The 27,690-nt window shown below is 47.7% G+C and overlaps 1 protein-coding gene across 1 annotated transcript in view; it reads right to left on the bottom strand.

The window, feature by feature from the left end:
- Positions 1-4,711: 4,711 nt before the first annotated feature.
- Positions 4,712-27,690, bottom strand: part of LOC308609814 (forkhead-associated domain-containing protein 1-like) — a gene marked incomplete at its 3' end in the record, with an annotated part of 77,593 nt that continues 54,614 nt past the window's right edge. The window contains exons 6-13 of the mRNA XM_081259114.1: positions 20,888-21,011; positions 17,096-17,226; positions 14,769-14,858; positions 13,640-13,744; positions 9,784-9,891; positions 6,952-7,035; positions 5,769-5,921; positions 4,712-4,915 (exon numbers count right to left, since the gene is read on the bottom strand). Of these exons, the coding sequence (XP_081115240.1) occupies positions 4,712-4,915; positions 5,769-5,921; positions 6,952-7,035; positions 9,784-9,891; positions 13,640-13,744; positions 14,769-14,858; positions 17,096-17,226; positions 20,888-21,011 (999 nt within the window). The remainder of the gene's footprint in view (positions 4,916-5,768; positions 5,922-6,951; positions 7,036-9,783; positions 9,892-13,639; positions 13,745-14,768; positions 14,859-17,095; positions 17,227-20,887; positions 21,012-27,690) is intronic.

Genomic DNA, 27,690 nt, shown 5'->3' with positions numbered 1-27,690 from the left:
ACGCCCCTCTTCTCTATGCTCTCTGTGAGGGGCAGGCACTTACAGAAAAGTTAATCTTGATTTTGCCTCTCTTTTTTTTCTTAAACCCCACATTTGTTTATTTATTTATTTTTTTGGCTGTCTTGGGTCTTCGTTTCTGTGAGAGGGCTTCATCTAGTTGCAGCAAGCAGGGGCCACTCTTCATCGCGGTGCGCGGGCCTCTCACTATCGCAGCGTCTCTTGTTGTGGAGCACAGGCTCCAGACGCGCAGGCTCAGTAGTTGTGGCTCACGGGCCTAGCTGCTCCACGGCATGTGGGATCCTCCCAGACCAGGGCTCAAACCCGTGTCCCCTGCATTAGCAGGCAGACTCCCAACCACTGTGCCACCAGGGAAGCCTTGCCTTTCTTTTAAAACACATTTAAAAGAAATTCGCACCACCTTCTGGATTGCCTTAGACATATCCTGGCTGGGGTTGTTTAATCACCGGAGTTGAAAATCACTCCTCTATTCTCATTCATTATTGCAAGAATGTCAAGGTTGTGCAGCCTCCCTGGAGAGCGCTTTGGCAAGAAGGATCAACGATAAATGTTGGAGTTTCCCAGGTGTGGCCCTGGGCTCTCCCTTCTCATTCAATACTTTCTTCCTAGTGATACCATTCACACGTATGGCTTTAATCACCATCCATCCATCCACCCGTCCATCCATCCCATCTGACTAAGCACCCGCTATGTGGCACATGTTCTTCTGGGTTCCGGCGCCACATCACTGATATGGTTGGATATCCAGGGTGACAGCTGCGTCCTTGGCACCTCACTTTGGATGTCTACAGGCACCTCACACTCATCTTCCCTCTCAAACCCGGTCCTCCTGTGGCATTCCTTACTCTGGATTTTAGTGAAGGAACCACATCTGTACTTTTAACACAAGCCAGAAACCTGGAGATCTGTAGCCCCCTTTCTCTCCATCACTTCCCTTCTAGCCATATCTAACTCCATCACTGAGGCCTGTTGATTCATCTCTTAAATGCCCCTGGAATCTTCTCTCTTGCTCCGTCCCCTCCATTGCCACAGTGAGGGCCACCATCGTGTCTTGTGACAGCCTCCTAACTGCTCTCCCGGGGTTCTGTGCTGGCCACCTTCCTGTACATTTTCCACTCGTGGCCAAGATGACTGTCTCCAAATGCAAGCCTGTTTCATCAGTTTCTTCCTTAAAACCTTTCGTGGGCTTCTGCTCTCAGGTTAAAGCAGAGCTTCTTACCAGGGCTCTGCAAGCCCCCGGCCACAACATGATACAGCCCCTGTGGACCTCCTTCACCAGTCCCTGCCCTCCGCCTCCATTTCTTTAAGCCCCTTGAGTTCTCCATGCTTCCTTCGATCCCACCACGCTGCTCCCTCCACCCAGAATGCCCTCCCCTCCCCTCTTTGGCAAATAACTCCTATGCACCCTGCAGTTGCCCTGCCGTCCCTGACCAGGTCAGAGCCCTGCACTTCTTCAAAGCAACTGTCATGATTAAAGTTTTACATGTGAGTGATTTTTCAGTTAAGGCCCCACCCTATTCCTCCCTGAGACCCTAAGATCTACAAGCGCAGGGAGAGTGCCTGTTAGTTCCCCAATATTTTATAATGAAAGATTTCAAATGTACAGCGAACAGGGAGGAATTTTACAGCCAACATCCATATACCCCTTAACCTGGATTCTACCCGTTTCTGACCCCATTATATTTCCATCCTGCACTGTGCCTGGTATCTAGGAGGCCTGCGATAAATCTTTGTTGAATGAAAGTGGTTCATATCCTTCCACATCTAGGATGATAAAGATAAGATGAACAGGTATGTGTGAATAATATTTATGTCAGCCTCATCTATTAAGTGTGAAAAACTGGAAGCAACTTAAATGCCCATGATAGAGGACTGGCTAAATAAATTATGGTACATCCTTCAGAATGGGGTTCCTTGCCATCAGTGACAGCGATGATGTAGATCTGTGTGTATTGACATTGAAGGATGCTCCAGATGTACTGTTAGGAATGAAACTAAAGGAAATTGGGTATAATATGACATTATTCTTTTGTAAAGTTAAAAAATCAATACACGTGGATAGGTAGTGCCTATTTTATGCCAGGTACTATTCTAAGTACTTTACATATATCAATGCATTTTAATCCTCACAAAAATCCTACAGGGTGAGTATTCCCTATTATCCCCATTTTACAGGTAAAGAAACAGGCACAGAGAGGGGAAGTAACTTGCCTAGAATCACACAGCTCTTTCCATGGGAAAATGCCCTGGAAGTTCCACACAAAATATGATAGTAGTGACGATACCAAACGCTAGCGAGGATGTGAAGCAACAGGAACTCTCATTCATTGTTGGCGGGAACGCAAAACAGCCACTTTGGAAAAGAGTTTTGTGGTTTTCTTAAAAACTAAACGTACTCTACGGACTTCCCTGGTGGCCTAGTGGTTAAGAATCTGCCTGCCAATGCAAGGGACACAGGTTCAAGCCCTGGTCTGGGAAGATCCCGCATGCCGCAGAGCAACTAAGCCTGTGTGCCACAACTACTGAGCCTGTGCTCTAGAGCCTGTGAGCCACAACTACTGAGCCCGCGTGCCACAACTACTGAAGCCTGCGCACCTAGAGACCATGCAACGCAACAAGAGAAGCCATTGCAATGAGAAGCCCGTGCACCACAAGGAAGAGTAGCCCCCGCTTGCAGCAACTAGAGAAAGCCCGTGCGCAGCAATGAAGACCCAACGCAGCCAAAAATAAATAAAATAAAATAAATTAAAATAAAAAAAAACACCTAAATGTACTCTAACCACACGATTCAGCAACCGCGCCCTTGGTATTTACTCAAAGGAGTTGAAAACATGTCCACACAAAACTCTGCACGTGGACGTTTATGGCAGCTTTATTCATAACTGCCAAAACTTGGAAGCCACCAGGATGTCCTTCAGTAGGTGAATGGATAATGGAATATTATTGGGCACTTAAAAAGAAAAAAAGAGCTATCAAGCCATGCAAAGACTTGGAGGAAACGAAAATGCATATTACTAAATAAAAGAAACTAATCTGAAAAGTTGTATGATTCCAACTACATGATATCCTGGAAAAGGCAAAAACTATGGCGACGGTAAAAAGATCTGTGGTTGCCAGGGGCTGCGCGGGGGCTGGGAGGGAGCACAGAGGATTTTCAGGGCAGTGAAACTATTCTTTTTGGGGGGGGGATAGGTTCTTTTATTTGAAATAAAAATGTCCAGTTTTGAAAAGAAAAGAAGGTTTCTTAAAAACATAAGTCCTCAAACCACAGGTTTCCCCATGACGAGTTGAATTCCTGAACACTGCAGAGGGATTACTGGAGCTGTTGATTACTTAAGGCACTAATAGGAAGGCACTGAAGAACAGCAGGGCCAGGCTTCAATCAGACAAATGTGCGCTGCCCTGGAGGAATTGCATAGGCTGGCTTTGAAGTTGGCTTCTCCTTTGCTTCTTTTTATTTTGTTAAACTTGTAGCTTTACTTTCCTCAATTTCTAGAATATCAGTTTCTAGATATTTGGGTTTATGGGTTATCATCATTTTGCTTTATTATCACGTCCCTGATCTGTAACTTCACCCACCCCACTTCCCCTCTATGGACTCCACAGGTGGCTTTTAATGAATTCTCTGTCCTTTCTGTTACTGTGTAGTTACAGAGTGACCTGAGAAGTGAAACTCATAAATCGAGTTGACCTAATACCAGGGCTTTGTGCACAGAATCCACCAATCTGCTCAGAGATGGCCTGATCTGAACCACATCCCCCACCATGCTCCCTGGCTTCTGCTTAGGGCAGTAGATTTGGGATCAAAGGCACCTTCAGGACTGGACCATCTTCCCGGTGGAGCATCGTGATTTACAGGGCCTCTGGGTCCTCCCCGGGGTGGGCCTCATTATTGGTGGACCTGCTGGTCTCAGGACTTAATGAAGCTCAGGTTGTTGATGTCTCATCGCAGAAAGAATTCAGTGAGAGACAAAGTGATAGGTAAGACGTGGACTTATTTAGAGAGAAACACACTCCACAGACAGAGCGTGGGCCATCTCAGAAGGCGAGAAAGGCCAGGGCAGTGAAACGATTCTGTATGATATTATAATGGTGGATACATGTCATCACACATTTGTCCAAGCCCAAACCCATAGGATGTACAACACCAAGAGTGACCCCTACACAGCACTGTAAATCAACTACACTCCAATAAAATTAAAATGAAAAAGAGTGAACCCTAATATAAACCATGGACTTTGGGTGATTAGGATGTGTCAATGTAGGTTCATCAGTCCTGACAACTGTACCTCTCTGGTGCTGATGCTGATACATGGGGGAGGCTGTGTATGAGTGGGGACGGGGGGTACCTGGGAAATCTCTGTATCATCCTCTCAATTTTGCCATGAACATAAAACTGCTCTGAAAAACGTCTCTGCTCTCTCTATGTATATATAGGGTTACTTCTGAGAGAGAAGATTGAGCATAATTTCGATTTTTCCTGTTGACTCTGTCACGTCTCCTTTTTCTCCAGTAATCACGTCGCACTTGTGTACTTGTTTCCAGGAACACTGCTTCTCAAGTGGTGAAGCAAAGTGAAGTCTGGAGAAGGGAACACTTGGCCACATACCTAAGAAGCCTCCCTCAACAGATGTCCCATCGTGATCAGATTCAACGCAATAGTTCAGTCATGTAACTATGTGAGAAAAGAGTTTCAATCACCTTTGTCGGAGCTGCAGAACTGGATCCCCACCTCGTGGAGGAGATGCTCCGTTTCCTCCAGCCAGGACAGTGACAGGCGCAAGATGTCCAGCGCCACCTTCTGGAGCCCTGAGACAGGTGGGCTGACCTGCAGGTGCTGCAGGAGGTCGACCTCCTTCTTCAGGTCATTGCTACAGCAAGACATTGTCATGCATGCCTGGAAAGAGATGAGGTCGTGAGGAGCCCGGGCACCATCGCCAGAAATACCACCTGATGGCTGTGACCCGCACAGAGCAGTGTTCTTGACGGGCCCGTGAAGCAGGCAGGGCCGTATGTTGGCCGCCCTGTGACGGCCCAGTTCTACTTCCCTTTTTGGGGGGGCGGAAGGAAGGAGGCAGCTTTTATTTCACGTGCACTCTAATTGGGACTCTGGATGGTCAAAGAGACCCTTTGTTTAGGTATAGGCAATTCCAAAGCCAAATTGCCAAGGACGATTTGGCTGAAAGGGGAAGCAAATTTGGTTACAGAATTCCTGCTGAGATCAACACACAAGCTGGTCATAAAGTGCGGTTTCCTGATTTGAAAGAGTGCTGACAAGCCAACATTTGCCCAGACTCCCCAGATAGCAGCTGCATATTTCCAGAGAAAGCAGAAGCAGCTGCCTGATGTGATAAGCTGGATCCCTGCATGGGAGCCATGAAGTGGGGGCTCTGCCAGACCCTCTGGTCCAATAAGGGTAAGAGCAGCCTTCCACTGCTGGGACAGAAAAGAAAACTGCAAATAAAGAGCAGAATGTTTCTTTGGTTTCTCTGGAAATAACACGGGGCTGTTTTTTTTTCCCCCGGGGTCTGGGGCCTCCCAAAGGCAGTACTTGGAGTGTGTCGGGCAGCTTCTCCTTGGCCACACCAAGTTCACCTGGGAGGCATTTCTGGAGGTCCTTTGTTTTCTGATCTCAAACAGATTTCTCCAACAAGAGAAAAGGTGGACTAAAAGCAGAGCTGGACAATTTCCTGAACAAGGAGCACAAAAATGAGACACAGGGGACATTTGAGGAATGGAGAAGGGGGCACCTGGCAACGGTCTAAGGATGTCTTCAGCTTCTTGATGTTCTGGGTGATTTCCTCCTCTTTGCAGCTGCTGAGCTGGGTCTCCTTCTGCAGGGTCTGCTTTTTCTGCCAAACGTTGATATTGTCCTCTGTGACCCTGCTGCTCTTCTCTAGTAACTGGTGAGAAAAAGAAAAAAAAAAAGATTTAAAATGCAGGGTGGGGCTTCCCTGGTGGCGCGGTGGTTGGGAGTCTGCCTGCCGATGCAGGGGATGCGGGTTCAAGCCCTGGTCGGGGAAGATCCCACATGCCGCGGAGCAACTGGGCCTGTGAGCCACAACTACTGAGCCTGCGCGTCTGGAGCCTGTGCTCCGCAACAAGAGAGGCCGCGATAGTGAGGCCCGCGCACCGCGATGAAGGGTGGCCCCTGCTCGCCACAACTGGAGAAAGCCCTCGCACAGAAACGAAGACCCAACCCAGCAAAAATAAATAAATTAATTAATTAAAATGCAGGGTGGCTCTGGGGGGAGGGGACCTGGAGGGCTTCAGCTTAAGCTCAGAGGAGGGAGGTCCTGGCGTGTTTTGGGGATGGCTCTGGAGGGTGGATATTGGCTCTGTCACCGGGGCATGTTTCCCAGGATCAGAGATGGTTTTTTAAGAGCCAAAGGCCTGTCATGTGGCCACAAGTGTGTTCTAGATTCTTCTGCATTCTGGGAGGGATTCATCACGCTGAGCCTGATGCTGTGGGCTCCTAAAAAGGAGGTCGTCCGAGAGAAGCCCGTGGTGTGATCTTGTGACCCGCGCGCTGACACCCAGGATTGGAGAGGATAAACGGAAGGATAATAAGGCATCGTTACAGCCAGAGGCCCACCCTCACTGCCATCTGCCACTTCAGGAGGAACGAGCGAGCGAGGACGCACCGTCCATGCTGAGGCCGCCCCTTTCCTCGCGGGGCTAACGGAGGTTCACCGTGCGGGTCTGCCGACCAGACACAGTCCTGGGTGGTTTAATTTGATTTTCACAGAAACACTGCAAGGGAGTTTAACTGGCTTTTACTTTAAAAGCCAGGAAATCCCAGAAAATCAAAACAAATTTCATGGTGTAGCAACAGTGTGAAAAATATGTGCCACCAACAAAAAACAGGAACATATGCTCCCAGTGTCTGGAGCCCCGGGTCCCTGAAGGAGAAAGTGGGGAAGAGAGACGAGCCGTCTGATTGGAGACAGGTTTGTCCTGGAATGGTTTCACGCGTCCGCAAGTGGCCTTGAGGACCTGACCTCTGAAAAGCTCCAGCTGCAGCACAAAGAAAGGGAAGGGGATGAGGTGAGTGGCGCAGCTGCAGCTGCAAGGCTAGGGGAGGCACCTCCATCGCTGGGTCTGGGAGAAATCGGTGAGAAGGCTCTGCACGCCTTTAGTGGTCATTATGGGTAATTAACACCTTCACCTCTCACCGGAAGGGGCAGTGCCCACACAAGAGAGGGGGACAGCAGGTTTTAATGACTTTTCAGGTGTGCCCGCTTAACCTAGCCGACGCACACGGTCAGCACACACACGTCTCGGGCTCTCGGAAGAGCCACTTGCTGCCAATTATCCAGTGGGAAGTCCAGGGCCAGGAGTGCTCTTCCGTAATTGCTACGTTGGCACCAGGCTGTGAGATAAACATTGAGGCTGCCAGCCCGGGTAACTCGTGTCATCAGCAAGGGCTCCTGGGGAGAGAAGGTGGAGCTGCCTGCTGCCGTTTTGTGCCTTAGACCTTGTGTCCTGAAGACGACGTCTCCTGTATTCCTCTCCAGGTCCCCGGAGCCTGGTGCAGTGCCTGGCACACAGCAGGCACTCAATAAACGTTCATCGAATGCTTAGAACAGAAACACCTGTCAAGTCAGATGTTCAAAGTCCTCTCCTTCAGTTCAGCCAGTTTTTACTGAGTGCCTCCCTGATGCTGGTGTCTTCATATTATGGATGATGAAACAATGCAGTTAAATTAAATCAGGGCTTCTAGAATGACGAGTTCAAGATACCCCAGGCTCATGAGACTGGAACGGCAAAGAAGCCCACGTTTCTCTGGAAATTTCCCAACGTGATGGCCCTTGGCCTGGGTTTTTGGCTCACTGGCAAAATGTGGTCATGAAAGGCTCTAAAACAGAGCCCTGAAGGACCACAAGGGCCACGGAATCAATGAGAACGTCAACAGGTCCTAAGACACAGGAGTCTGCTGCACACCAGGGAGCTCTGGGAAGCCAAGTAGAGGAATTGTGACTCTCCTAAGGACACCTCTGCAGTCATCCTGCCAGAAGCCAGCCGGGTGATTGGAGGGACTCTGGGTCGTCTGCTGGTTTCATGGCCAAGGGAGGGTCCTAGCTCGCCTGAGGAAGAGGTTATGTAGACAGGGCCCTGTGGGCAATGGCCCGCGTTATCACCAGAGGCGCCCTACAGGACTGCTTGGTGGGGGGTGGGGGTGGGGAGGGACAGGTCCTGCTGGACGATGGGCTGAGTCCTGTGGTCACTGGCCTGGGGAAGGGCAGGACTTTAGGTCGGGAGTGGGCTGTGGAGACAAGGGGGTGAAGCAGGAAGGCCCAGGCAGCGCAGAGAAGCCTCGTTCGTCCTTTCTCTCTCGAGTCTAGACCTGGAGGAATCTCAGTGTCTTTGAGGGTCTTCCTGGATGACCCCTGACCAGAGCCATGACCAGGCGCTCGGCAAGTGGCGCAGATCATGCCCTCAAGGCGGGTGTGCGCCGTGAGTGCAGAGTGCCAGCAAGGTGAGGGGTAGCCCAGGTGCACGGAGGGAAGCCCAGGCTGGCGGGCTCTCTGCCTTGCTAAGGGGTCGGCACCCTGCAGGAGAAAGGACACCGGGGGTGATGGTGTGGAAGTTGGTTGAAGAGGCTTTAAAACCTACCTGAGGGTCAGCATAGTCCTTTAACTTGTGGGTGCCTCTGAAGTTTAGCGCGTGGGACAAATTCCGGTCACACTGATGGTTCAGGCTTGGATGCTACCAAACGCAAGGGCTTTGGGAACTGGGCTGGGTGGGACGGAGGGCTCCTTTGAGGATTGTGGTTCTTAACCTTTTTTGGTGGTTTACAGATCCTTCTGAGCACCCAATGAGTGACGAGGTGGACTCACTCTCCCAGAAAAAGAAAAGCACAAACACATACACGCAAAACGTTCTTGGTCCCCCTGGAGCCGTGGCTGCCAGGAGAGGATGCCTCGTGGAGGGGGTCCAAGATGGGCTGCCCTCGGTGGGCTGTGTTCTGGAGGGCCAGTGCCCCGTCTTGGGTTCTCCTTTGCTCTCCCTTAGCCTTTGGTGAAGGCTCGTTTGCATGTTCTGGCCCTCATGTCTGTGCCACGTGTCAGAGGAAGGGCCACTGGGCCATCGTGGGTCAGAGCCCTGGGAAATGGCCCTCTCCCCACCCTGCCCACCTCCACCTGGCATAAGCTGTGGTATTCTGGGTTTTACTTTATTAAGAAAAGTGACAGGACTTCCCTGGCGCTCCAGTGGTTAAGATTCCACGCAGCCACTGCAGGGGGCACGGGTTCCATCCCTGGTTGGGGAACTAAAATCCTGCAGGCCACGTGGTTCAGCCAAACAAAACAAACAAACAAACAAACCAACAAACAGAAATGTGGCATTTCCCTGGGGACACTGACTGTAGCATCTGTTTGGGGTCCCAGAGGAAGAAAGATCGCTGTAAATGTCAGGACAAAAAATGTGAAGGAGAAAGTGCTAGAAACACCACCGGGGTCAAGAGCTCAAACCCTTCCCAAGAGGGAACCGCACAGCTGGTTCCCTGGGGTGGGCCTTGAGCTGGGACTGGCTGCTTGGTCAGGGTCTCAGGCAGCAGCAAACACTGGAGTGGGCAGCTTCCCAGAAGGAAAAGCCTCTTTAGTGAAATCCACGGGGACGCCGAAGCCGCACAAAGCCCTGCCCCTGAGATAAGCGGGTGAACTAAGCCAGGCCGTCTTCCTCCTCATTCATCCCTGCCGGCCGCTTGGGTGCGGGATTCCGTGGAGAGCACGGGCCCGTGAAGGGGCTCTGCAGCACGCCTACCTGACCTACTGCCCTTTCCAAATTGGCTTTAATGAGGTTTTCTCTGTTCCTCATTTCTTGCAGCTGAAGCAATTTCCTTCTGGAATCCTGCCGAAGCTTCTCTTCCACCTGAAAGGATGATGAAAGCGTGGGCTTGCTGCTAATGTGATCATCATGCCCTCTGGGGAAACTCTTCTGGGGGGGCTGCTAATGGCAGTGGGGGAGTCCCTGAGGGGTAGGGACAGCTGCAGCCCAGCAGCAGGGGTCACAGGCATGCACAGGGTGGAGGCAAACTCACAGGGAGTTGCCCCCTACGGGAAAGGGCCGAGCTCTGCACCCGGGACTCAACTATGTTCTACCGCACACTCCCATCCCAGCTCGGTCCCAAACAAGCCGTACGACACTCGGAAAGTTATTTCACTGCTCCGTGACTCAGTGTCCTCATCTGTCAAATGGGGATGATGATACTAGTATCACTGCATAGAGTTATTGTGGGGATTCAATGTTTGGAATAGTGCTTAAGGGCTCTGTGAGTGTGTTAAGTACTGTTGTAACCTAGGAAAGGTGGACAGGAATGTCCGCCGTACAGTCTCGTTCTAATAACTCGTGATGGGTACTTGGAAATGTTATGATTGGGTTTATTATCATAACTGTTTGTCGTTACCACTTTGAGCACACTCACTGGTGGTAACCTCTCTGGAGGCTTGCTAAAGCAATGTCTATTAAGAACTGCAGCCTGCCAAGGAAGGTATTTAAAGTGGAGAAGCTTGCCTACTTTTCCCCCCTTGCTTGGGTAACAGTCAACGCACGGTAAGCTTGGGCGTGCTCCACGCTACCCTTGGCTGGCCAGTGTAGGCCTTGCAGCTGCTCAATTCTTGGATGCACCTGCTGAGCCCTGGGCCCTGGCACTAACAGGAAATGAGGCAAACTCTCATAAATAAATGGAAAGTTTTTGTGCTGAAACAAATTCACAGGCTGTTTTTTTAGGGATCTGAAGAGGGGGATCACAGGGATGTAATAAAAGACCCAGAAAAGCCCTTAAGAGCTTTCTTCTGAGTAGTGTGGTCCAGTGGAAGAGCCTCTACCCAGCTCCGTTACCTTGGAAAAGTCATCTAAGCTCTCTGGGCCTTAGTTTTCTCCCAGGTCTAAACATGCTCGGACTTCTATGTCAGCAGCCTTTTTCATGTGCTGCAAAAGCCAAGTCCAGCCTTGGACTCTGCCCCTGTCTGTGTTCTGCATGAACAGCCCCCGTTCCCGTCCCCAAGCCTCAGAGTCACCTTCAGCGGCCGCCCTGCTCCCTCCCTCACACTTGGTGGTCTCACGCCTGTCCTCCAGTCCCTCTAACATGCAAGCTGGACTGTGACAACTGGCCTCCTCGCCTCGAGTTTAGATTCTTCCAGTGCAATCTTAACGGTACTCTGAGAGTTACCCAGCTGTAAGGCAGCTCTGTCCAACAGAAATTTCTCCAGCGGTACAGGTACTCTGAGCGAGGCTGTGTTGTCTAATACGGCAGCCACCAGCCACATCTGGGGATCGAGCACTCGAAATGGGGCTGGTGTGACGGAGGAACTGAACTAAAAATTTTAGTTAATTTTCATTAATTTCAGTGTAAACAGTAGCATGTGGCTGTTTGCTACGCCAGCGTCACTGAAGTCAGACGAACCTGGAGTCAGACAAAACCGACTGTGCCATTGGGCTAGTTACTTTACTAGTAACTAGTAGCCTTGACTTTCTCATCTGTAAAATGGAGAGGATGATTTCTAGATCACAGCGCTGTTGTGAAGATGAAGAGATGAAATGTTCAAGGGAACGCCTAGTACGTGAGAAATTGTAACGATCATTTTCACCCTGATTACTGTCCACAAATGTCATTGCATCAGTCACTTGTTCAGAAGCCTTAGGAGCTCCCCACTGCCTGTGTGGTACAGAGCCCAAGTGCCTGAACTAAGGCAAAACACCAAGCTAGGGATTCAAGAAGACCCTACGAACTCTGAACGAGGTAAATAAAACTGAATCCACCCCTAGATAAACCATAATAAAACTGCTGGAAATCAAGGGAAAAGACAATCTTAAAAGCAACTGGAGAAAAAGACAGATTATGCAAAGGTACAACAGTTAGGCTTACAGATGACTTCTAAATAGAAATAATAGGAGCCACAAGACAATAGTGACATATCTAATGCTGTATCTAATGTGCTGAAAGAAAAGAATTGCCATTGTAGAATTCAATACGCAGTCAAATGTGTTTTAAGAATGGAGGTTAAATATACATCTCCAGACAGACAAACAGGCACATTTGAGAATTTGTCATCAGCAGAGCCACCATGAGGGAAAACATTAAAGGGTATTCTTCAGACACAAGAAAAATGAACCCAGGTGGGTGATCAGAGATGCAGAAAAGACAAGCAACAGTAAGGGTAATGTGTGGATATGATACTGACTATAGCAAAACACTACTAATGTCTTGGGGGTATTAACTATCAAGAGGAGTTTAGAAAATGACAGCAATGGCTTATAAATCTGGAGGGGGTAAGTGAGGTTAAGGTGTTTGAAACTCATTGCACTGTCAAGGAGAAGGGCATAATTATCAACTACTATTGCCTCTTGGTAAGTTAAGAATGCAGGGCTTCCCTGGTGGTGCAGTGGTTGAGAGTCCGCCTGCCGATGCAGGGGACATGGGTTCGTGTTCCGGTCTGGGAGGATCCCACATGCCACGGAACGGCTGGGCCCGTGGGCCATGGCCACTGAGCCTGTGCGTCCGGAGCCTGTGCTCCACAACGGGAGAGGCCACAACAGTGAGAGGCCCACGTACCGCAAAAAAGAAAAAAAAAAAAAAAAAAAGAATGCATATTGTAGTCTTCAGGATGACTACTAAGAGAATAGTAGAAGAGTGAAAAACTTAATTAATGTGTGATTTTGGTGAGTCAAGGATGAATGCTATTGTCTTACTATTACTAAAAGAATAGTAAAAAAGTGAAATATTTCCAAGCTAATAGAGGGGGAAAGTGGAATAAGAGAAAACCATCCACTCAGAAGGAGGCAAGAAAGGAGAGAAAAAGGAACATAGCACAGATGGTACAACTGGTATTGAGCAAGAAGGTAGATTTAAACCCCAGTACACGAGTAATTACATAATATAAATGGACTAAAAGTCAAAGATTGTCAAACTGGATTTTGTAAAAATGATACGCTATTTGAAGGCATATGTCTAAACCTTAAGACAAAAATTGACAGAGAACATATGAAAAAGATATGGTATGAAAACTCTAACCAACAGAAAGCCAGTGAGGAAGCTAAATGACAAAGGAGACGTTAAGGGAGAAACACTACTAGAGATGAAAAGGGACATTTCATGATGATCTAAAGTTTTGCTCTACAGGAAGTGTTAGGATTCTAAATTTATATGCACCTAGTAACACAGCCTCAAAACATATAAAGCAAACATCGTTCATATTAAAAGAAGAAACACACAAATGACAAACATGTTGAGATTTTTAAAAACATTCTCAATGATGGAACAAAAAGACAAAAAAAAATCAATATGAGAATTTAAGTTGGAAAAACATCATTGGCAAACTTGATTTAATGGATCAATTCTTTCTTAGATAATTTCACAATTAAGATTTGAAGGCAGTCTAGGGTAGTGGTTACTCACAGGAGCTTTGGAGTCAGGCAGACCTGGATTCAAGTTCTGCCACAACTACTTTATGCAAGTGAACTTGGATAACTTCCTTCACCTCTGTGTCAGTTTTCCCGACTGTAAAGTGGGGTTAATACCAGTATAGACCGCATGGGGTCATTGTGAGGATGAACAGAGATGATGCAGGTGGAGTGCTGGCCCCAGAGTGGTTCCCAGGCCGACCTGTCCCTGCCATACCTTGCTCTTTTCCTGCAGCGTCATAGAGATCAGGCTCTGCTCGGTACTGCTCCTTTTCAGCTCCACCCTCAGCTTCCTCATTTCTTTTTCCATGTCATGGATTTGCTGAAAGAGTTCCAACAACAGGGAAGTCAACTTCACAACTCATTTCATCCGGTTCATTAAGGCAGAAACCTAGTCTGGGATTCGCTTCATTCCTTCCCTTGGGGGACAATTCCACATCTTTGAGGCAAAGGAGACTTTCTTTCAACGGATGCAGAGAAAGGGCTGGGTGAGGGAAAATTTGAGTTTCTTTTGAAGATCAGCATGGATCCTGGATTAAACAGTATAAGATACCTATCCACTCATTAGAGTCTCTCCTTGGGGCACATTTTTGAGTTCAATCTAAATAAGGGCTGTTTGGAAGACACAATGGGCACAGTTTGGAAGCAAAGAACAATGACATTTTTCTTTTATCTCATTTGAGGCAGAGAAGTGTGCTCCTGACAGAGAGAAGAACACACGTCTCCTTTCCCCGTCCCAGGCACGGTCCTTCCCAATGGATGGAAAACGTATGCCTGGTGATGTGCACGAGGGTTCGGGCCGGTACAGGGGGTGAACATTTATATTGAGTTGTCATCATTTCACTGTATTGATTTTTATGTTCACCTTCCATACAAGGCCAGTGATACATTTGCTTTTTATTTTGTTTTTATGAATTGTTGTAAAATTGAATGTATTTAAGCAAAAATAATTCAAGAAGAGTTGTGTTAATAACAGTGATCAGGGCCGTGATAAAACTTGTGACAGTGGATCATGAAAGTCTGGGCATCAAAGTCCAGGGGTAGGGACCACGTTGAATTTCTAGCAGCATACGGTGGCCACCTCCCGTCCCTTTCCCCAGGGGAATCCTGATGAGGGGCCTTGAGCCAACTGCCCAGAAAATCTGGGGAGAGTGTGTTTTCCATGGACTTTTCACCCATCTCTCTGAGGCTAGCAAATCAAAGAATTAGGAGACTACATTAACAGACAAACACCCAGAAAGCCCCAGAGCTTGTGCTAGCTAATGAGCCAAGGAACCCCTCCAAAACACTCAAGGTCACAATCTAGGCTTTCAGTGGACACCTAGGGGTCAGGAGGTTCAACGCACGGTTTTGCAGAGTTTTAACTCTTTCTCTTGGGCTTCCCACTTCTCCTTCTGGGCATCTTCCTTCTGTAACTCTTCTTTCAGCACTGAGCACTGTGGAGAAAAAGGACAAGGCCACAGGGGCTTGGCTGGGGGTCCCAAGTACCTGTGTTCACGCCCAGGAGTGTTTCCTGCTGTATAACCCAATCACACCTCTGAATTCTGAGAGGTAAGACCATTTGTGTGATGGGAGCACGGGATCCTGCAGTCGTTCCCAGTTCACCCCTCTCATGAGTTCTGAGGAATAGAGCATCCAAATTCCTCTTCAAAGTTAGCAAACTTCACTGCAGGGGAAATCCAGCTTTGCAGAGTCTGGGTACTTAGGGTGCAGGAATTGGGATGTTTTCACGCTGTGACCGGTGAGGGTGGAGGGGCCCGAGCCAGTGAGCTCGGGTCCATCTTACGGCTTTTGTGCAGGTTGAGTCTCAAAGACACAACTGCGCCGACTGGTGTGGAGGGGTAAACGGAGCTGTCTTGCCCGAAGGCGGCTCGGCAACAGGAATTAACGGCATAAGAATGGATGTGCCTTCTTTTGACCCAGCAATTCCCACTTTAGGAATGTACCTTAAGGACAATGACTGGAGAAATAAGTAAATCTGTAGTTTCAAGGATGCTCTTCACAGAATTGTCCGTAACAGTGGAAGAAAAAAAAAAAAAGAGGAAACAACCCAAGTGTTGTTTAGAACAGCAGACCACTTTATAACACTGGGTACATCCAGGAGAAAGTATGTAGCTTTTAAGACGAATGATAAGAGCGTTGATTTATTAGCATGGGAAAATAGTAAGTATTTAAAATTTTTAAAAATGTGCATAGTATAAATTCACTATAAAATGATTGATTGATTGATTTCTAGGCAATATATAGAAATAAGACTGGAAGAACATACATGAAAATATTAACACTGATTTCTCAAGGTTGCATTTCCTCTCCTCTCTTTTTATTTTTTCTTCTCAATGTCATCTACTTATTTTTCTAAAATTAACACACATGATGTATGTCATTAAAAAAAAAGGCATATCAAATGTTCACAAGAGCAGAACCCTTGGTGGTGACGAGCCCTTCTTCTATTGGCCAGCACAGTCTAGAGGAGAAGGGACCTCATTCCGAGGTCAACGAGGAAGGGGAAACGGGGACATAAATCATCCAAATGCATTTCAGGAGGTAGAAGAGCCAAGCAGGTGCTGTCTTTGCAGATTCCTTCTACTTAGCACCACCTCTGCATCCCCTTCCTGTCCCCAAAACACACACACACACACACACCCCACATAAAACAGCTATAGCACATGCCTGGGAAGACACTCTGCTTGGGAGAAACGAATGCAGAGGGCTTGGCCAGGCAGCCAACCCAGGGCAGAGGCAGAACAGCACAACTAAAACCAGCCTCCCACTTCTCAGAAAACGATTTTGTCATCCCCATTTCACAGATGGGGAAATGGAGGCCAAATAAGTTACAATAAAAGAAAGCTCTGGGATGGGACCCTGGTCTGTCTGATCCCAAAGCTCATGCAGTGCCTTTCACCAGCTCCAAACTGGATATGGTACTACGTACCAGGTATTACTTATTGTGCCTTTTCCTTGGAACCTCAAGATCTGTTCTCACCCCACCCCCATGCAGACCTAGCTATCGGGTAGCCTCTGGGAATCTCTGAGTTGCCACCTGAGATGAAAGCTTTGAGGTTTTACCTTGATTCACAGAAACAGGCACATCATACAAATACTGAGAAATCGTATCCTATAGAGGCAGGATTCTAAAGTTAGCATTGAAGGCAAGAGTTGCAAATAGTCAGTTACATGGAAAAAGCTCTTTGCTTGCCTACCACGTTCATCTTCCATAGAGACATTCTACACACTAAAGTCTAAGGAAGAAATGAGAGTCTGCGTGTTTGCATCTGGATCTTCAGATATTCTGCTTTGAAGACAATTATGAGAACCAGTGGTGCTGGGACCATGATGCAGCCGTGTGGTCATCCTTGCTCACAGAGAGATCGTATTCTGTTTAATGTTAAACTTTGTACTGGCAGTATATGCTCATAGGTGTGTTTGTTGCTGGGATTAAACAAACTCATTTATAATAGGGGTTAGAAAATGTTTGCTGGATTTGAAAATATATATTGCTTATTCTGAGCCACATACACACTGTCCTTTGAAAGGCTTCAGAGAAGTTGGCCACCTGCCCAGCAGCTACCCTCCCTGTGTCCTTGGGCACTGGCCTCATCTCACCACCGTGTGTCATGTGACTCCACTGTGTCTGCTTTTTGCAGCTACAATTTGCTGATGACCCGACACTCACTCTGGAGCTGAGGGCTTCGAGCTGGTGATCCTTTTCTTTGTTCTCACTTTTCAGTTGATTCACCTCCTGTTTTAGTTGTTGAACTTGACCATCCTTTACTAACACGTCTCTTTGCAAAGATGACACCATCTCTGTAAAAGAACCAAACCAAACCAAAACAAAAGACTCATGGAGGTCAAAGAGGCAGGAAGGATTATTGGCAACACCATGGCTGTCAGCCAACGTTTGGACAAGACCTTCCAAGTCTGGCCCACCACCGGTGCCCTCCTAGAACTGGGGAGGCTTTTTCCAAGGGTCCCAGAGCAGGAATGGGAATGAGAGCAAAGTCCACGGAACAGGGTTTGAGGCTTCAGTGAGAATGAGGGGCAGTCAGCACCAGCGAGAGGAGAAGCCTTTGGGGGCCCCTTGTGGGCACAGGCCAGGCAAAGCTGGGAGGAGAGGCCACACCATGGGCCTGGGGAACAAAGGCCCAGCACAGGGAAGGTCCAGGAATTCTTCTCCAGAGGCCAGGAGACGGGCGTGTGGCAGAGGGCACTGCTGGACGCTATTGATGGGGTGGTGGTTTTCACACTCCTCTGAGTTTGGACCCCTCTCTACCACTTATTAGCTTGGTGGTCTTGGACAAGTTATTTCACCTCCCACTGTCTGTCCCACACAGAGTTATTGTAAGGGTCAAATGATGCGGTATGTCCCAAGAACTCAAAGTGGCTAAATTATGTTTGTTACAGGGCGCCTATTATTTTTCTCGGCAGCCAGCTTCCAAAATGGCCCCAATGATCCCTACCACCTAGAATTCATGCCCTGTGTAGCCCCTCCCACCCTGAATAGGGCTGCCATGGGTAACCAATATGATACTGTGGAAATGATGGAATGTTTCCTCCCAGGCTGGGTCATAAAATACACTGTGGCCTCCTCTTTGCTCTCTCTCGAATCACTCACTCCGGGGGAAGCCAACTGCTGTGTCATGAGGACACTCAAGCAGCCCTAGAGAGAAGCATGTGTGCTGAGGGACTAAGGCCTCCAGCCAATAGCCACATGAGCAGCCATTCGGAAGGGGGATCCTCCGGCTCCCCCCGAGGCTTTAGATGACATGACTGATGCCCCAGCTGACATCTTGACTGCAACTCATGAGAACTAAGTCACCCCCCGCTCAAATTCCTGAACTACAGAAACTGGGGGAGATAATAAATATTGGTTGGGGTTTTATCCATTACATTTTGGGGTAACTTGTTATGCAGCAATAGATAACTACTCCATTACTGTAGCACCATTTTTTTAAACATCTTTATTGGAGTATAATTGCTTTACAATGGTATGTTAGTTTCTGCTTTATAACCAAGTGAATCAGTTATGCATATACATATATCCCCATATCTCTTCCCTCTTGCATTGTACTATCATTTTGAATAAAAGTGGGAAGAAGGGTGCATAAATGCAGTGGTATTGGGTTATCTCCTACAGTTGTTTTCTTGAAAGAACATCAGGCCTAGTTTTAGTGGTAGGTATCAATCAAGAATGTCTATGAAATAAAGCACAAAATGCTCCAGAATTTCATTTTAAAAATGAGCTCTGCCTCCAGGACACAGTTCAGTTACTTGGAAATCCCTCTGGGGCTTGCCACACTTTGAGTGGGTCCAGCCCATCTCAAGCGTTATCCCAACCCAGGTCTGTCCGACTCCCTGATCGGAGAAGGTGGGATCTGAGACAGGCTTGATGCTTGGATGAGGTTTCACTGGGCGACATACGGGAGGAAGGTGAGGACCAGCGAGTTCATCCTTCCATTCCTGGTGCCCAGAACAGCACCTAGCCTGGGGGAGGTGCTCAGAAAATATCTGAGGACATCCCAAGTGAGGGAGGAGCATAAGCAGAGACCTGGGGGTAGCAGGGGGTGGGGCTGGGTGTGATTAAGTTGCAGAGTGAGGCAGAAGAAAAGCACAGATTCATACAGAGATGGGGATCCACGTGCGACTCAATGCTATGCCTGCCTTCTACAGCTGTGGGCATGTTTCCTGCTATGCGCTGGCTGCTTTCAGAGTGATGTGCCCCTCCGAGGCTCACTGCCTCCTCCCTGTCACCTGCTTCTCTCCCTCCCCTCGTCTGTGAGTGGTCCCTCCTCTTCAGGTCTCTAGACATGTCAGTTTCTGCTTAAAAAACTCCACTGGATTCCCAACACCCTTGGAATAAAAACGCAGACCCCCCGACCCTGCCCAGCCTCACAATCCCCTGTTCACTCCACGCAGCCTCGCTTGCCCTTGGCTTGTCCTTGCCCACCTGAAACAGGTCCTCTCTAAAAGAAGGACATAGCCGTGGAGGATGCAGCATAAACTGGTTAGTATCGGCTAGGTCCAAGGGGGTGTATGATTCGACTTCCAGGGGAACTGGAGCCTCATTACAGACTCATTGTAATACATGAGCAAAATGACACACGCACCAGCACCAGGACTCTTCCGAGGCTGACCATAAAGGTCAAAAAGTGGGTGGTGGGGCTTCCCTGGTGGCGCGGTGGTTGAGAGTCTGCCTGCCGATCCAGGGGACATGGGTTCGTGCCCTGGTCCGGGAAGATCCCACATGCTGCGGAACAGCTGGGCCCGTGAGCAATGGCCGTTGAGCCTGCGCGTCCAGAGCCTGTGCTCCGCAACGGGAGAGGCCACAACAGCGAGAGGCCCGCGTACAGAAAAAGAAAAAAAAAAAGTGGGTGGTGGCCCAATGCCTGGAAATCCCCGCCCCTTCCCCAAAATATTAGAGTTGTCCCAATCCTCCCACTCATTAGCCTATAAAATTACCCAGCCCATAAAAACTAACCGCCCCATATTTGGGGGCCTCTAGCCTTCTGAGATGGCCCACACTCTGTCTGTGGAGTGTGTTTCTCTCTAAAGAAATCCACTTCTTACTTTGTCTTTCACTGAATTCTTTCTGCGATGAGACATAATGAACCTGAGCTTTAGTTAAGTCCCGAGACCACATGCGTGATCTCGATTAAAAGATAGTGGGTTCTGACTGAGTTCGAGTCCCAGCCCACGGGTTCAAGTCCCACCTGAGTTCCATGGTTGCACACCCACTAAGCTGGTCCCCCTTGGCCTCCCCCCTTGAAGCGCTGGCCACCACGACACACAGTTTATTTTCTCCACAGCACCATTGCTCTCTGAAGTGGGCTTGTTTATTCATCCGTTTACTTTTATTGTCTGTCACCCCCTCCCAAATCTGTGAGTACAGGAATCTGACTGTCTTGCTTGGCTCTCCCTCCCCGGAGCCTGGAACGGGGCCTGACACCTAGTAGGAGCTCAAGAAACATGTTGAAGCAATGAAGGAATCCAGGGAATCAAAGCTCAGTCACAGCTGTGCGTTGGCTGCCCCTCTCCCAACCCAAGCCCTTTATCAGGGAACCACCTCTGATCAAATTAGAAAATGGTTTCCCTTGGGCCCAAGTGCACTCGGCTGAAATGGGTGAGACAATGGGTGCCTTAAAGGAGTGACCCCATTTTGTCCACGCTCTAGTTTGCACTCAGGCTGCTTTGTGGAACCACCCAAGCCACAAGGCGACCTGTGTTCTCCCTGGTGGGGCCAGTGCTCAGGAGACCTTGTAGCCAAGAGATACCATTCTCTCAAATATTTACCTGGCCCTGCCCTCGGAACTGGGTGGCAAGAAACCTCCACTGAGGGAGAACTCTAATGCACCGACACGGGTGATCCCTGAGGCTGCACCCAGGTCAAGGGCACAGGTGTGCTGGTTGACTGGTGATGTCTGCAGGGGGAGGGCAGAAGCTCTGGGGCCTGAATGCAGAAGGGCCTCACCTGACGTGATGGCAGCATCCCTCCTTAAGTTCTCAACCTCGTGCTTCAGGGAGGTGATTTCTAATTTTCTCTCAGACAGGGTCTGGCACAGCACCTGGTTGTAGCCTTGCTGTAGGGCACTGATCTGTGGAAGGAGGCAACACACAGTCAGAGGGGGCCAGCCAGGCCTGCAGGACACGCCGGTACTTCTCCAACGTTGGGCAAAGAGTCGGGTTGACATTGGATCGGGGTGTTGGGGAAACCAAGGTTTTCAGTTGTAACTAGTGGAAGGGGCAGGAGGGGCCTGTTCCTTCAGTGACCACCATGTCATCGGTCCTCGAGACACGAACCTTATCTTTGTGGCCACCCAGGGGCTCCGGTGCTGCTGTCTTCCTATGACCTGTGGGTTTTCAGCCATAAATAGACCAGCTGTTGGTTCCAGATCATCCAGCACTGACTGGATGCACAGCAAAGTTCAAGAGCCGGGAGCAGGTTATGAAATGAATTCCCTCTAATGAGAATAGAGGGTAGTTTATACCTCACAGAACACTCCAGAGTTTACAAAGCCCGTTCACACATGCTACACTGATACTCGTCACAGCGTTGCTGAAGGCTGACGTTCCCATTAATGTGCCCATTTTGCAACGGAGCCAGGTTGAGACTCAAAGAGGCGAGGCCCCCTGCTCGGGATTATGTGGCTGGTCAGACGTGGTGTCTGATTCAAACCCAGTCTTTAGTTGCCTGGTTCCTCCTTCCCAGGTGGCTCTAGGAATGAGCGTGAGAAGTTGGAGGCTGTAAAGCATGGCATGGACTCGGGAGCCGGACTGTGGCCTTCAAGTCCTGTCTCTGCCAGTTAACGGGCTTTGTGAACACAAGGAGGACACCATATTCTGTTTCCTTTTGTTCAGTCTGTACGCGGGGTGATGGTAGTCCCAACCTGATAGGATTGTGAGAAGTATTTTAATAAGTTAACATGTGTACAAGTGCTCAGATCATGCCTGGCACACGGCACAGGGGGATGAGCTGTGACGGTCCTCTCCTCTGACTACCCACGGGGTGTTTTTTTTGTTTTGTTTCGGGGGATTTTTGTGTTTTTTTTTTTTGCGGTACGCGGGCCTCTCACAGTTGTGGCCTCTCCCATTGCGGAGCACAGGCTCCGGACGCGCAGGCTCAGCGGCCATGGCTCACGGGCCCAGCCGCTCCGCGGCATGTGGGATCTTCCCGGACCGGGGCACGAACCTGTGTCCCCTGCATCGGCATGCGGACTCTCAACCACTGCGCCACCAGGGAAGCCCTCACGGGGTGTTTTAGCTTCAGCTTCCCTCGTCCGTCTCTGGGGAAGGTAGTTGGTAATCTTTATGTGTGCATTTGTAAGCCTTGCCAGGCTCACTTAAACGCCAGTGTGGTTGTTATTAAGAGGAAATACAGGGGCTTCCCTGGTGGTGCAGTGGTTGAGAGTCCGCCTTCCGATGCAGGTGACGCGGGTTCGTGCCCCAGTCCGGGAAGATCCCACATGCCGCGGAGCAGCTGTGTCTGTGGGCCATGGCCGCTGAGCCTGTGCGTCTGGAGCCTGTGCTCTGCACTGGGAGAGGCCACAACAGTGAGAGGCATGTGTACCACAAAAAAAAAAAAGAAAAAAAAGGGGAAATACAGGAATCGTGGGTGGGAGGACCACAGGTCGGCTCTATCTATGGCTGCTGTGAGCACCCTCTAAGTCCATGGCTCAGAGCCCCCTCAAGGGCGGGCCCCCCTCCAGGGGTCTAGGTCTACACGTGGGGTGTGGAAGGCTCTCCATCAAAGGCAACGTTGGTAAGGGCCCGAAAGTAGCTGCCAGGCCTCGGCCTCCACAGAGCAGGTACCCGAGAGGCCAGGGAAGAGAGCTGGGCCTGGAACCCCCTCCCTCTCGGTCTGATGTGGCCAGACTGCTTGTTCTGAGTGGCCAGGACTTTCCCACCTCAAGGTGCACTGTGGGCCTTTGCCCTGTGATTTTTCAGATGTGAGGCCTCAGTACTAACACAGGGACACGTTTATTGGGGCATAAATGCCACACAATCCGTAGACAGGACAAGAGCTAGCTTGTTTTGTTTTAGTATTTTTTTTTTTTTTTTGCTGTACGCGGGCCTCTCACTGTTGTGGCCTCTCCCGTTGCAGAGCACAGGCTCCGGACATGCAGGCTCAGTGGCCATGGCCCACGGGCCCAGCCGCTCCACGGCATGGGGGATCTTCCTGGACTGGGGCACGAACCTGCGTCCCCTGCATTGGCAGGTGGACTCTCAACCACTGCGCTACAGGGAAGCCCCACTAGCTTGTTTTGATAGATCAAAATGGAAGTGACAAGGAGAAGGGTGCAATTTCTTTTCTTTTCTTTAAAATAAATTTATTTATTTTATTTATTTATTTTTGGCTGTGTTGGGTCTTTGTTGCGGTGCACAGGTTTATTGCAGCGCCTTCTCTTGTTGCAGAGCATGGGCTCTAGGCGCACGGACTTCAGTAGTTGTGGCACGACGGCTCAATAGTTGTGGCACACGGGCTTAGATGTTCCGCGGCATGTGGGATCTTCCCAGACCAGGGCTTGAGCCCGTGTCCCCTGCACTGGCAGGCGGATTCCTAACCACTGTGCCACCAGGGAAGTTATGGGTGCAATTTCATTGTTCTCCTAAGGTAAGTTTGCCAGATTTAGGGGAGGAAAAATGGATGTTCACTTAAATTAGGATTTCAGATAATGAATAATATTTCAGTGCAAATGTGTCCCATGCAATATTTGGGACACACACTAAAACGAAATTCTAAAATTCAAATTTAACTGGGTGTCCTTACTTTATCTGGCAACCCCACCCGAAGAGAGTTCCTAAACTTCAGTCATTCATATACCACTTTCACCATTTTTCCCATGTCTCTTGGCTAGTCCCACTATAATTTCTTAGCATTTTTCGTAGAAGCAGCTCCCTTTTTAAACTTAAAAACGTGCATTAAATTAAATATAACTGTTATAAGAGTAAATAGAGACTCACTATCTTAAATAAAAATAATCCCTCCAAAAGAAGAAATACAGGAATTTCCCTGTTTACCATCAGACCAGGTTGCAGGCATCACACTAAAAAAAAAAAAAAAAAAAAAAAAAAGATTGGGGGGAGGTGGTGGGCATGCCCAGGTAATGGAGTTCGGGCGTGCTGATATGGCCACCAGATGGCGCGCACAGCCTTTGGTCTTGGTTTGTGTCCTTGGAAATCTTGTCATTATTACTCTGGTAGAATTAACAGATGTGTCAGGGTCTCACAAGTTTTCTGACTCGTTTCATGCACCATCATGGTTCAGAGTCTAGGACATTTGGGGCAGTTACACTTACCTTTTCCCTGGGGCACCTGAGACATTATTGGGGGGGGGTCTATGATAGAAGTTGCAGGGACACAGGCCACTCTGACCCCCACTCTCCCCAAGGCTATACTTTTGCATGTTTGTGCTTTGGAAACTTTGAGTGAAACAATTCTTTCACATCTTACTTTTCTCTGTTGGGGGGAAATACAACTTTTCCATAAAAGGTCCTTGGAACACTGAAAGTGTTTGTAAGCTCTTCTCAGCTTGATGCTTTTATTTGCATGATACCAGAGATAGAACACACAGAGACAAACTTCCAGAAGGGAAAACATACGTTCCCCTCTAAGACTCCAGTGGTTTTGACAGATTTAAAATATTTCAATCTGAGTGTCAGAGTTTTAGGATTTCGGATTGCTGGAAAACTCCAACGAGTCTTCAAACCTCTTTGATACTTTTACTATCAAAGTAAATATCCATATTGTTTGTAATGGCATAAATTCCAAGATGTTTAATGTCTGTTAAGCTGTGTAACAAAATGGGCACTGAATCATAAGAAAGTTAAGAGTGCTAGGAGGAGTGATTGTTTCAGGATGATAATTTGGCTTCTAATTACCACAGGCGTATAAGAGCACATGGAGGTAAGAATTTTCTAGTGATATTGTAGCAGATCGAAGATCTGCGAGAGCAAATCATTATGCACACACCTTCGGGGACCAGGGAAAACACATAAAGTAATCAGAACCATAAATCAACCTGCCATGTGGCTTACACTTCTGGTGGAATGCCCTGCAGGCAGTAGAATAGTTAAGAAACTAAAATGTCAGTGGATGAAACTCGATTTGAGTTCAAACCGATGGAGCCTCTGGTTCATATATGCCTTGCTATAAAATATTCTTCTTCAGTTATAAGTGAAGCTCCAGGGGTAGGGGCGGCAACAGCATGATGCATCAGTGTAATTATTTCTAGATAATATCTTTGTAAAAAAACATTTTTCCCCCAGATATCGGCAGCCACTTTAAATAATACTCAAATTGGGACCGGCTGATATTCAAAGATACGTGGAAATTATATAATATTCTATGTCAAATATATTTCAATTATTTAAAAAAAGGTATGTGGGGAATTCCCTGGCAGTCCAGTGGTTAGGACTCTGTGCTTCCACTGCTGGAGGCCTGGGTTTGATCTCTGGTCAGGGAACTAAGATCCTGCAAGCCGCGTGGTACGGCCAAAAAAAAAAAAAAGGTATGTGGGAATAATTCAGCCTCATCCATGTACCTGAAAAAGACATGTCATTTTCTCAGGAAAGCTCTGAAATGGGAGAATAACTGAAAGGAATATTTCAGCAAAATTGGGTTCAGTTCAAGAAAAAGGTGCTCATTAATGTGTCAGCTACATGTCAAGGTAGCTGTTTGCACTAATAATCCCTACAGGACCTGTTACTTTCATTGTTTTTTCAAAACCAGGTTTGAAGGAGAGTCATTAGTTCCTTTAAATATTAGAGCATGTATTTGTTGACTTGTTTATTCTGTCTCCCTCACTAGAGCATAACAGGGGGAAGGATCATGTCTGTCTTGTTCTCTGCTGAATTCTCAGAGCCTGGAAGAGGGCATGGCACGGAATAGGCCCCCCAAAATATTTCTTTGGATTAATGGACGGATGGATGGATGGATGAATAAAGAACAAACAAACAGCCACAGTCCTAACAGAGTTCTAGAAGGTTACTGGGCCCAACCTTTGCCTTCATGGAGCCTACAGTATCCTGCTAGAATCTCCTAGGTTCACCATACACAATCTGTGCCCTTTCTAGAGCACCATTTCTAGGACTGAAACTGTGTACCTAGAATCGGTTACAGAGGGAAAGACAGTAAACAGAGCACAAGAGAACAAAGGCCCCCAAGCACTGACTACGGTTTTTTTTTTTCTATCTCTTTTTTAAAAATGTTTATTTATTTATTTATATTTTTCTTATTAGTCACCCATTTTATACACATCAGTGTATACATGTAAATCCCAATCTCTCAATTCATCATACCACCACCCCCACCCCCTGCCGCTTTCCCCCCTTGGTGTCCATACGTTTGTTCTCTACATGTGTGTCTCCATTTCTGCTCTGCAAACTGGTTCATCTTTACCATTTTTCTAGGTTCCACACATATGCGTTAATATAGGATATTTGTTCTTCTCTTTCTGACTTACTTCACTCTGTATGGCAGTCTCTAGATGCATCCACGTCTCTACAAATGACCCAATTTTGTTCCTTTTCATGGCTGAGTAATATTCCATTGTATATATGTACCACTTCCTCTTTAACCATTCGTCCGTCGATGGGCATTTAGGTTGCTTCCATGATCTGGCTATTGTAAATAGTACTGCAATGAACATTGGGGTGCATGTGGCTTTTTGAATTATGGTTTTCTCTGGGTATATGCCCAGTAGTGGGATTGCTGGGTCCTATGGTAATTCTATTTTTAGTTTTTTAAGGAACCTCCATACTGTTCTCCATAGTGGCTGTATCAATTTATATTCCCACCAACAGTGCAAGAGGGTCCCCTTTTCTCCACACCTTCTCCAGCATTTGTTGTTTGTAGATTTTCTGATGATGCCCATTCTAACTGGTGTGAGCTGATACCTCATTGTAGTTTTGATTTGCATTTCTCTAATAATTAATGATGTTGAGCAGCTTTTCATGTGCTTCTTGGCTAGCGGTATATCTTCTTTGGAGAAATGTCTATTTAGGTTTTCTGCCCATTTTTGGATTGGGTTGTTTGTTTTTTAATATTTAGCTGCATGAGCTCTTTATATATTTTGGAAATTAATCATTTGTCAGTTGTTTCTTTGCAAATATTTTCCCCCATTCTGAGGGTTGTCTTTTCATCTTGTTTATGGTTTCCTTTGCTGTGCAAAAGCTTTGAAGTTTCATTAGGTCCCATTTGTTTATTTTTGTATTTATTTCCATTACTCTAGGAAGTGGATCAAAAAATATCTTGCTGTGATTTATGTCAAAGAGTGTTCTTCCTATGTTTTCCTCTAAGAATTTTAGAGTGTCTGGTCTTACATTTAGGTCTCTAATCCATTTTGAGATTATTTTTGTGTATGGCGTTAGGGAGTGTTCTAATTTCATTCTTTTACATGTAGCTGTCCAGTTTTCCCAGCACCACTTATTGAAGAGACTGTCTTTTCTCCATGGTATATCTTTGCCTCCTTTGTCATAGGTAAGTTGAGCATAGGTGCGTGGGTTTATCTCTGGGCTTTCTATCCTGTTCCATTGACCTATATTTCTGTTTTTGTGCCAGTACCATATTGTCTTGATTACTGTGGCTTTGTAGTATAGGCTGAAGTTAGGGAGTCTGATTCCTCCAGCTCCATTTTTTTCCCTCAAGACTGCTTTGGCTATTCGGGGTCTTTTGTGTCTCCACACAAATTTTAAGCTTTTCGGTTCTAGTTCTCTAAAAAATGCCATTGGTAATTTGATAGGGATTGCATTGAATCTGTAGATTGCTTTGGGTAGT

The sequence above is a fragment of the Mesoplodon bidens genome, assembly GCF_964165515.1.
Source record: "Mesoplodon bidens genome assembly, contig: HAP1_SCAFFOLD_103, whole genome shotgun sequence".
Taxonomy (NCBI): domain Eukaryota; kingdom Metazoa; phylum Chordata; class Mammalia; order Artiodactyla; family Ziphiidae; genus Mesoplodon; species Mesoplodon bidens.
The sequence above is the reverse complement of the archived record's forward strand: the minus strand, read 5'-3'. Positions and strand labels throughout refer to the sequence as shown.